The 12,061-nt window shown below is 43.7% G+C and overlaps 1 protein-coding gene across 1 annotated transcript; it reads left to right on the top strand.

Annotated features, from left to right (window-relative positions):
* The first annotated feature begins 785 nt into the window (after positions 1-785).
* Positions 786-7,207, top strand: LOC139463567 (2',5'-phosphodiesterase 12-like). The gene is made up of 6 exons (XM_071244840.1): positions 786-1,638; positions 1,942-2,081; positions 2,551-2,713; positions 3,934-4,219; positions 5,231-5,345; positions 6,372-7,207. The coding sequence occupies exons 1-6, from the start codon at positions 812-814 to the stop codon at positions 6,635-6,637; spliced, it is 1,797 nt and encodes a 598-aa protein (XP_071100941.1). The 5' UTR covers positions 786-811; the 3' UTR covers positions 6,638-7,207.
* Positions 7,208-12,061: the final 4,854 nt, after the last annotated feature.

Raw genomic sequence — 12,061 nt, 5'->3', positions numbered from 1 at the left:
CAGATCTCTGAGAAAGGCGAAAGAGTATTAACGTCGCGTTTACCATTATTACACTTACATAACGTGTGTGCCTGTCTGTAGCCTTGTGTAGTCCAGACTAATGCTTTTATGGTGCAAGCACAATGAGATGCTGTGACGCAGTAGGGCCTATACACCACTCAGACGCATTATCCAAACTCCGAACCGACCAGTCCTTGTTTTATCTCCTCAATGGCGAGCGCCAGGCAGGGATAAAACAAGGATAAGGTCTTTTGGTATGACACGGCCAGGGATCAAGCCACCGACCTTCCTCTCTCCGAGGAAAGGCTCTATCCAACAGACCACGTAGGCGGTCTCACTGAACAGAGGCTGCTAGGCTGACATCACAGTTTCGCGCCAATACATCTGACAACAAAATCTCACAAATTATTTCATAAACAGGGTTTGTGAAGTGTTTGTCAAGTTTATGGTTATCGAGTCATTTCATTAGTGCCGTTTCACTTTTACAGTCATAGCAGTTTTGCTCCTTGGCAGTTTTGATCTGATGCCGTATTTTCAGCCATTTTCTTTTATATAGGGAGACATCATTACGGTGTGAATGTTAACGGTTATTTTGTAGCTTGAAATCAATAAAAGAAAGTGTATTTATTTGAACATTTACAAGTAATATATGAATATGTAATTTGAGTAGATACTATAAATATCGTAAGTATCATTGATTTAATCAGTACGGTTAAAAAAAGACATGAAATGTATACTCAATTCAATCTTCTGTGCCAAAGGTACAATATGTTTTATTTCCGGTTAGAGTTGTAACTTCCGGAAATTGCATATGTTTGCGTTATTTTCTAAGTTACCTCGCGTGTTGTTACCTGGATGTCGCACATGCCACATCTCCACGCAAAGGATGGCGGCTGTGTATGTGCGGCGCGTGCCAGGCGACGAGGATATGGAAATTCGTCTCAACTATGGCCACAATAGTGAAAACTACAGAACGTACAATCTAAAACGTCGTCAAAATGAAGAAATTACAAGAGCTCTCGTCAGACTCCAGAATAACATATTGAATTCCGTGTCGAAAAAAAAGAAAAAGAAAGCCAAAGAAAAAGAGCCCGAAACGAATCCCAATCAAGAGATTGATATTCCAATTAACTTGTTCATTGAAGGCAAGGAAGTGGATGGTTGTACAGTCAACAGAGATGCGTGGATTCAAGGGGCAGAACTTGATATATGTGGCACCCGGTTAACTGTAGATGTTAACCCTCCCACTGTACGTTCTATATCTTTGCCTTCGAACTTAATGGCTGGCTTTCCACAGTTACCTAAGTGTGATGCAGAATTTGTTAATTTAAATGAATGTTCGTTCAACTGGTATAGGACTAAATTACGTGACTGTGGGGATGCTAGCGTGTCTAAACAAAAGAGTCAAACCCAGGAACAGGAGCAGTATGATATATGTAAAGTTTCTGATGGAATTATATACACTCCAACAGTAGAGGACATTGGATTTTATTTAAAGCTTGAATGTATTCCAAGGAAAGGTGATCGGATAGGTTTAAAATTTGAAAGTATTTCTGAAGTTGAAGTAAGTGCAGGTCCAGGAGTGTGTCCATTTGAAAACCGACAGTTGTTCACACAAGCAGAAACTGAGGCTGGAAGGTGAGTCATCTGTAAATATCATACATTACATTTTCACAACAATTTATATACACGAATAATGATCTCGATTAATATCTAATAATCCAACATCTTGTTGCTGTTCTCAACTACATAAACTGGACAGATTGTTTTCCAGTTCTATTAATATCTTCATGTAGTATGATATGTAATCTGCCCAGATTTGAGATACTTTCCTATATACTTCCTACCTTTGGCTATACAAATTCATTAGTGGTATATGAAGATTAGAACCACTTGTTTGTAATAGTATGAAAATAATAACATGCTTCTATTTATTTCCAGCTTTCGTGTAGTGACTTACAACATTCTGGCTGACTTGTATGCAGACTCTGACTTCTCTCGCACCCAGCTGTTTCCCTATTGTCCACCTTATGCTCTGGCCATTGACTACAGAAGGCAATTACTCCTCAAGGAAATTACAGGTGTGATGTCAATATTCCACATGTAGTTTATACTGATACACACACATGAAGATCATGACGGGTAACACTAAAGCAGTTTTATGTTTACACAGTTAATGATTACTTGATAAGGTTGAGATATTTTGTAAGTTTCTTAAATTTAATATGAGGTGCAGTTAAAGAGAGCTTTATGTCATGTCCTAGGTGATTGCACTTCTTTAAAGTAACTAGCATTTGGTATAAAACAACTAGTCCATCTAGATTGTTACTTGTTTCAGACTAACGGACTAGTGTCTGTCTATCCCTGTCATGTTGGCTATTACCATACGGAATCTTCACCTATATTCCAATACACATGCTATAAGTAACACATATGTGAGTTAACATTTCAAGTCAAATTAGCAGTATTTCAGCCATGTCCATGATATTATGCATATGAAATATAACACGGTTTGACTGTTGTGACATTGACAGTAAGTGTGTTTCCCAGGTTACAACGCTGACATCATCTGTTTACAAGAGTGTGACATGAAGGTGTTTGAACATGACCTGCTCCCCTTCCTGGACAACACTGGCTTCAGTGGATGGATGAAGAGAAAAGGAACCAAAGTGACTGAAGGGTCCGCTACCTTCTACCGAAAGTCCAAGTTTAGGTGAAACAACTTAAACACATCCTGAAGCTCCAGAGTGTGAGTGAGTGAGTTGGGTTTAACGCCGCTTTTAACAGTATTCGAGTCATATCACGGCGTGTCAGCTTAATGTGGGAGGAAAGCCCGAAGTGATGCAGGCCTTAGATGTTTACCACTTCGGTGAAACCCACGAGCACGGGTATGGTGCTGGCAAATCTAGAAACATAATCGGGGCGAACCGGGATTCGAACCCACAATCATAGATTTCTGGCGTGCCCAAGGGATGCAACTCTGCACAGCGAATCACGGCGCCTTAGTTGACTGGGCCACCCGTGCCCCCTGAAGCTCCAGAAGTCGGTTGTGTGTATTAGTTATGGTTATAGGAGGCCTCGGCTTGGGGACATTAATAAAAAGACTGAGTTATTCTTTTGATAAATAATTGGGATGATATTCACATCTGTGAGTTAAGATCAAGTAAAGATTTGACACACATCAACATGGTCCTAGTATGCTGGTTATTAACATTTTTGAAGTTCAGAGTATCAAATATTTTCATCTTACTCTACATGGGGAAATAAAGTCCAGAATATGACATTTATAATCATGCATCATGTGCATGGTGTAGAGTTATTGGGGTTTGTCATGTAAAGAGAGGAAGCTAGGGAAGTCCCATTTCCGCATCTGAAGTAATCACGAAATGAATCCTTCTGTACAACATAGCACAGTGGGCAGCTTGGCAATGTCTGCTGACTTAGCTTGGACGTGTTGAACTTCAGATATAGACAAATGTGAGTTTTTGACAAAATGTTTGCAGACAGAATATGTGAAAAGATAGGGCCTGGACCATTTAGATGTTGTAGCCATGCTTTCCGAGTCCCGTGATGGGATTCGAACCACGGACCTTCGAAAATATATGTAATGCCTTGTCCAAAACTGACAAGCTACGGATGTAATCTGTTGGACGAATCCACATCCTGCTACATTGATGAGGTTCAACAGAAGGCACGTCCTGAGACGCTTAGGGTACTCAGACTTATTTGCTCAAATATAATATGAAAGTGTTCAGCCACATGTTCCTTGTCCACCAAAGAAGTTAACCCCACAAGGTAAGAATATCATTTGTGGGATGACTCCACACCCTGCTACATGGACTAGATGAAAACAACAACACGATATATAGAAACAAGATTAGCGCAGCTGCCTGACAATCTAATCAATGTCACTTTGCTGTCGCCTACTTTCAGCCTGGTGGCCGAGCATGGCATAATGCAGTCAGAGTTCTTGAGAGAACCTGCCAATGCTGATCTGTGGGACAAGGTGAGTCAGAAACCAGCATTGAGAGACAAGATGATGGAGAGGACCACAGTCCTTCAGGCCACCTTGCTCCAGTCTACCCACAATCCCGACCACTTCCTGTGTGTGGCCAACACGCACCTCTACTTCCACCCGAGGGCAGACAACATCCGAGCGCTGCAAATCGGCTTGAGCATGAGATTCCTGCAGCAACTGTGTCAGCCGTATCTATCTGAGGTCAGTACAGGGGAACATATTCCTAAAGCTTCTTACCTATTCAGACAGGTGTGGAGTAGGGGACATATTCTAAGACATGTTAAAAGCTACTTCTACATGTATAATGGCCAAAAGAATGGTCAGGTAGTATTTATGGAAACTTTTGTGTGCAAGGTTACTCAAAGTATTAAAAATATTAATACAGTCATCTATGTTTATTACCAACACGCTTATAACTATATATATATACAGCAAATATCTGGCACAAAAAACAAACTGGTTGTTATATCTGTCAGTTATAAGCGTGTATATATATATATATATATACTGCTGAATATATGCTTATAACAAACTATGGTTAAGACAAGCTAAAATAAGTGGTCAATTTAAGTTCGTTATTACCACAGTGTACTGTAATTTTCCTTATATGTCAAAATGGCGGCCATTTACAAGAATGGATGAAAACTGTCCGGGAGTATATCATGTGTTTATTGTTTAAAGTGAATAAAGCGATTGCAAGATAAGACACTTCCATACAATCTGTGACAATCACTTCAAGTTTACATACTTAGCTATAGGCTCACATACATAACGTTCAGAAATGTTCATGTAGTCATTGCACGTGAAACAAAATAACAACACTGTATCTCTAGATATCAGGAACTTACAGAACATCTAAAATATCTGGTGGCACGGGTGACCCAGTCATCTAAGGTACCGCTATTAGCTGTGCTGAGTTGTGTCTTTTGGCCATGCCAGACCATGGGTTCGAATTCCGGTGCACGCTGATTATGTTTCTAGGTTTGTCAGCACCATACCCGTGCTCGTGGGTTTCACCGAAGTGGTAAATGTCTGAGACCTGTATCACTTGAGACTTTCCTCCCACATAAACCTGACATGCTATGATATACCTTCTTTGATAGGCATTTAGAGGTTGGAGTATAAATACTGTTCACAGTTGGGTTAAACCTGACTGACTCACTCACTCTAAATTACCTCTTGACACCTGTGTATACATGTCTTGTGTTGCAGGGTAAGAAGATGTCTGTTGTGTTCTGTGGGGACTTCAATAGCTCTGTGAAGAGAGCCGTCAATGTGCTGCTGACCACCGGTCATATCCCAGAGGAGTTTGATGACTGGGCGACAGGTGAGGGGTGTGTGGATGACTGGGTGACAGGTGAAGGGGGAGGGGAGGACTGACGACATGTCAGTAGGGTTGGGCTGACAGTTAAAGGGGTGGGGATGACTGGGTGACAGGTGAAGGGGGAGGGGAAGACTGACGACATGTCAGTAGGGTGGGGCTGACAGTTAAAGGGGTGGGGATGACTGGGTGACAGGTGAAGGGGGAGGGGAGGACTGACGACATGTCAGTAGGGTGGGGCTGACAGTTAAAGGGGTGGGGATGACTGAGTGACAGGTGAAGGGTGGGGAGGACTGACTACAGGTGAGGGGGAGGGGAGGACTGACAACAGGTGAGGGGGAGGGGAGGACTGACAACAGGTGAGGGGAGGGGAGGACTGACAACAGGTGAGGGGAGGGGAGGACTGACAACAGGTGAGCGGGAAGGGAGGACTGACAACAGGTGAGGGGGAGGGGAGGACTGACAACAGGTGAGGGGGAGGGGAGGACTGATGACAGGTGAGGGGGTGGGGAGGACTGACAACAGGTGAGGGGGAGGGGAGGACTGACAACAGGTGAGGGGGAGGGGGGGACTGACGACAGGTGAGCGGGAGGGGAGGACTGACAACAGGTGAGGGGGAGGGGAGGACTGACGACAGGTGAGGGGGAGGGGAGGACTGACGACAGGTGAGGGGGAGGGGAGGACTGACGACAGGTGAGGGGGAGGGGAGGACTGACGACAGGTGAGGGGTGTGTGGGAAGGGGAGTCCAAGCTTATTATTGCAAATTAGAATGTATTATCTATCTTAGAAGTGAACATTTTATTTCAGTATACTGTGAACATGTTTGAACCAGTTGGAGAGAGGCAGTGATAAATATGCATGGTTAAGTGTGGGATGTGTGTCATTCTGTGAATCCTTTCTGTGGTCTTTGTGCAAATGTTTTGGCTTCTTGTACATCTGACAATTTCTGCAGGAAATTCTTCCATGGAAGCTTGTTGGTTTACCATGTTTCTTAATTAACAGCTGACATTCCTAGTCTTGTTGTGTCCCAGGTGGCGAGGAGGAACAGATTGGCTGTGAGCTGTCACATGACTTCAAGATGATCAGTGCGTGTGGCTACCCCGAGTACACCAACTACACCATGGGCTTCCACGGACTCCTGGACTACATCTTCACCGACACGGAGCACCTGGAGGTGATGCAGGTGATCCCGATGCCGGACCACCAGGAAGTGACGCAGCACGGAGCACTCCCCAGCGTCGTATTCCCCTCCGACCATATTGCACAGATATGTGACATGAGGTGGAAACCTCTGTGATATGTGATATAACCAATACTGTGATGATTGATTAAGGTATTCTATGAAATAATCTGAAATGGGTATGATCTTTGGTCATCTGGGTGGGGATAATATTACTTCTCATTGAGGTGAGATACATGAAGATAGGAATTACCTCATGGATCAAGTACCTTATTATTTTGGTATAGTTCTGTGGGATAACACGATACATATTGGCACGTGAAATCAAATTACCAGTAAATTAGAAATAATTTCAAGATTAGGTGACCATATTTACATACTACTCAAAGGAAGTTAAAGAACACAGGATTCTTTAATAACTGTGGTCAATCTGTCAAGGTATGACAATGACGTCCTAATTATAGTACTATGAAAGAATCGGGTGTACTTTAATATTTTTTTAAGTAGTATAATTCCTGAAAAGTGACTTGATGCAGTTCAGGGTACAGGGAACACTGGACATCTGACAGGGAGCAACATAGTGCGAGCAGAAGGATGCATGTAGGAACTGACAATGTACGTGTTGATAATAAACAGAGCACAACTGAACTGTGTTATCAAGTTCATACTGACACCATGTTCGTCTGGACCCTGAAGGCTGCAAATCTTGCCTTGAGGTAGACTACCATCTAGTCCCTGAAATAATGTTACGGAAAAGATTTTTTTTAAAAATATCTATAAAGGAACCTTCAAGAGGCTGCTAGAGATGAGAATGGGGAAGAGTACAGGCTGCTAGGGCTGAGATGGGGATGAGTGCTGGCTGCATAGAGAGTGGGACGAGTATTGGCTGCATAGAGAGTGGGACGAGTATTGGCTGCATAGAGAGTGTGACAAGTATTTGCTGCATAGAGAGTGGGATGAGTATTGGCTGCATAGAGAATGGGACGAGTATTGGCTGCTAGTGCTGAGATGGGGATGAGTACAGGCTGCTAGAGCTGAGAATGGGATGAGTGTAGGCTGCTAGGGCTGAGATGGGGATGAGTATTGGCTGCATAGAGAGTGGGATGAGTATTGGCTGCATAGAGAATGGGACGAGTATTGGCTGCTAGAGCTGAGATGGGGATGAGTACAGGCTGCTAGAGCTGAGAATGGGATGAGTGTAGGCTGCTAGGGCTGAGATGGTGATGAGTATTGGCTGCATAGAGAGTGGGACGAGTATTGGCTGCTAGGGCTGAGATGGGGATGAGTACAGGCTGCTAGAGCTGAGATGGGGATGAGTATTGGCTGCTAGAGCTGAGATGGGGATGAGTACAGGCTGCTAGAGCTGAGATGGGGATGAGTACAGGCTGCTAGAGCTGAGATGGGGATGAGTACAGGCTGCTAGAGCTGAGATGGGGATGAGTATTGGCTGCTAGAGCTGAGATGGGGATGAGTACAGGCTGCTAGAGCTGAGAAGGGGATGAGTACAGGCTGCTAGAGCTGAGATGGGGATGAGTATTGGCTGCTAGAGCTGAGATGGGGATGAGTACAGGCTGCTAGAGCTGAGATGGGGATGAGTGTAGGCTGCTAGGGCTGAGATGGGGATGAGTATTGGCTGCATAGAGAGTGGGACGAGTATTGGCTGCATAGAGAGTGGGATGAGTATTGGCTGCATAGAGAATGGGATGAGTATTGGCTGCATAGAGAGTGGGACGAGTATTGGATGCTAGGGCTGAGATGGGGATGAGTATTGGCTGCATAGAGAGTGGGACGAGTATTGGCTGCATAGAGAATGGGACAAGTATTGGCTGCTAGAGCTGAGATGGGGACGAGTATTGGCTGCTAGAGCTGAGATGGGGATGAGTGCTGGCTGCTAGAGCTGAGATGGGGACAAGTATTGGCTGCTGGAGCTGAGATTGGGATGAGTGTAGGCTGAAATGGGGATGAGTGTAGGCTGAAATGGGGATGTGTACAGGCTGCTAGAGCTGAGTAGGGGATGAGTACAGGCTGCTAGAGCTGAGGTGGGGATGAGTGTAGGCTGCTAGAGCTGAGGTTGGGATGAGTACAGGCTGCTAGAGCTGAGGTGGGGATGAGTGCTGGCTGCTAGAGCTGAGATGTGGATGAGTATAGGCTGCTAGAGCTGAGGTGGGGTTGAGTGTAGGCTGCTAGAGCTGAGGTTGGGATGAGTATAGGCTGCTAGAGCTGAGGTTGGGATGAGTATAGGCTGCTAGAGTGAGTGAGTGAGTGAGTGAGTTGGGTTTTAACACCGCTTTTAACAGTATTCCAGTTATATCACGGCTTGTCAGCTTAATGTGGGAGGAAAGCCCGAAGTGATGCAGGTCTCAGACGTTTACCACTTCGATGAAACCCACGAGCACGGGTATGGTGCTGACAAACCTTGAAACACAATCGGGGCGAACCGGGATTCGAACCCACAATCATAGGTTTCTGGCATGCCCAAGGGATGCAACTCTGCACAGCGAATCGCGGCGCCTTAGACGACTGGGCCACCCGTGCCCCCATAGGCTGCTAGAGCTGAGATGGGGATGAGTGTAGGCTGCTAGAGCTGAGATGGGGATGAGTGTAGGCTGCTAGAGCTGAGAAGGGTTATGAGTGTAGGCTGCTAGAGCTGAGAAGGGTTATGAGTGTAGGCTGCTAGAGCTGAGAAGGAGATGAGTGTAGGCTGCTAAAGCTGAGATGGGGATGAGTGCTGGCTGCTAGAGCTGAGAAGGGGATGAGTGTAGGCTGCAAGAGCGCAGAATGGGATGAGTGTAGGTTGCAAGAGCGCAGAATGGGATGAGTATAGGCTGCTAGAGCTGAGATTGGGATGAGTGTAGGCTGCAAAAACGCAGAATGGGATTACAGGCTGCTGGAGCTGAGAAGGGGTAGAGTACAGGCTGCTGGAGCTGAGAAGGGGTAGAGTACAGGCTGCTGGAGCTGAGAAGGGTTAGAGTATATGATGATGGAGTGGAGAAGGGGTTGAGTACAGGCTGCTGGAGCTGAGAAGGGGTAGAGTATATGATGATGGAGCGGAGAAGGGGTTGAGTATATGATGATGGAGCGCAGAAGGGGTTGAGTATATGATGATGGAGCGCAGAAGGGGTTGAGTATATGATGATTGAGCGGAGAAGGGGTTGAGTATATGATGATGGAGCGGAGAAGGGGTTGAGTATATGATGATGGAGCTGAGAAGGGGTAGAGTATATGATGATGGAGCGGAGAAGGGGTTGAGTATATGATGATGGAGCGGAGAAGGGGTTGAGTATATGATGATGGAGCGGAGAAGGGGTTGAGTATAGGCTGAAGAGGGACACAACTCTAGTCAGGTGGACGGTGGACAGTAGACAGCGTGTCCAAACTTCAGTTCAGTAACTCAATCATTGGACATGGAAATGCTGCGACAGGTGTAACACAACCCAGACACATAGATATTATGACAAGTTTATTAAAAAAGACAGGCAGATAAGACTATACAATCATATCCTTGTAAACGATATATATTTATTATGCCAAACAGGATATATTTACTGTAACAAATCTTTTTTTAATGATCAGTTATCACTTTCAAGTTGCTGATACTGAGAGATGAATCAACAACAGATAAATGTAGATCCTTTAGCTTCTTAAAATACATGTATACAAAAATTCTTCAAAATACATTTCATTTATTAAACTAACATTTTAAGTAAAAACAAGAAATACATGTGTACAAAATTTCTCCAAAATACATCTTATTAATCAAAATAAGGTTTTGAGAATAAAGAAAACGTTTTTTTCCAAATTAAAGAAAAACGCTCTACAGAGCTGAATCCTAACATGCTGCTTGTACTGACATGCACGGACATACAGATGATAATAATAACAATAATAAGTCCATTTATACTGAGCCAGATTACATTCACAAAGTTAATGCTCATGGTGCTACATAGTTTTAGCAAATAATGCTGATGAAAGGTGGGTAGAGCTAGATTGAATAGTGTTGTCTGAATAGGTATGTTTTCAGATGAGGCTTAAAGGATGCAAACGATGGCGACAGCTTAAGATCAGATGGTAGTTTGTTCCATAGCGAGGAAACGCAGAACTGGAAAGATCTCTGACCAAAGGTTCTGAGATGGGTTTCTGGGACTTGTTGTAACAGGTGGTTATTCTGAGAACGAAGAGATCTGAAAGGCTTGTATTTGGGCAGTAGTTCAGTAAGATATAATGGGTCTGTTTCCAACTAGCATTTGTAGGACGGTTAGAATTTTGAATTCAGTTCTGGCTTTTGAGTGGTACAGATATACAGACCATTCTTACAAACATAACAGAAAAAAGCGTGCAGTTTGCTAAATGACTCACAATATATATCACAAGTTTGTTTACTGTTCAATATGAGGAAATAACACATCAATCCGGAGAATACATTCATTCAAATGAAAACACGTCTCATAGCAACCTGCTACTTGCTTCCCGGTAACCATGGTAACATCATTCCTGATTGAACATAGGTTTGTGTTGAATGTTTAGCCTGCACGGAAGCAGCATTTGGCTTGCCTGCAACAGGTGGGCGATGGTGTGATCCCGGTCAGGTTGGCCAGGTTGGTACTTGTACTCACAATATCCTCATCCTGACACACAATCCCCTAAGGGTAACCAAGTTTTTGAGCTCCTGACCAATAAAGTGATTTTTCCTTAGGTGCCCTGTTTGGCACAGACCAGCCATACAGACAACTGTGAGAAACACATTGTGGTTACTTGACCAATAAAATTGACTTCAATGTGAGCACTGGTGCCTATTATGAAAATGATGTGTTTCCAGTTCTACCACATACAACAGTGACTTCCTGTAACACTGTCCATCAAATCCATCCTGAGCTCATCGAATATCCTTAAGCAGGAACAGAATATTTATTCCAAGAGGGACAAGCTTCAAGCTCAAGAACCTCTAAACCGTATCTACCAAGGCATTAACAACCGTATTATACTGGTTAGAAAAAAATCTATGAAAGCAATAACAATCATATTACTCTGGTCACAAGCATCCCATCCAACTGATTACTGGTCACAAACACTGCTGCCCAAGTGATAACAATCATATCTACTGGTCACAAGAACTGCTAGACAATCACACATCCCTAGGACACATTACAGGTGCTTGGAAACATTGCAACATCCACTCCCACGTAAGACATATGTAAAAGATATTGAGCAAGTTCATGTTACTATGGAGGGATTACACTTCTTAGTGGAGGGAAAGAGTAACACAAATATAATAGGGGCCAAACAAACGAGGGAAGGTTTAATGCTGTAGTCAGCAGTATCCATCACATCCCAGTAAGAAGGGACACTCAGCTTTGTCCATGTGGTTCTGTAGCAATGATGGACTTTATTTTATGAATTGTTACAGTCATGAATTTTGTCATATCAGTTAAATAGATGAAATGGGATATAGTCATGAACTGTTACACTCATGAATTTTGTTCAATTCATGAAATGGGTCACATTCATGAATTGTGTCTTATTATGTGTTTAGTAATGAAATAC

Source organism: Haliotis cracherodii, unplaced genomic scaffold, assembly GCF_022045235.1.
Source record: "Haliotis cracherodii isolate W230 unplaced genomic scaffold, xgHalCrac1.p SCAF_16, whole genome shotgun sequence".
In the NCBI taxonomy this organism is placed as follows: domain Eukaryota; kingdom Metazoa; phylum Mollusca; class Gastropoda; order Lepetellida; family Haliotidae; genus Haliotis; species Haliotis cracherodii.
This window is presented reverse-complemented; position numbering and strand designations above follow the sequence as displayed.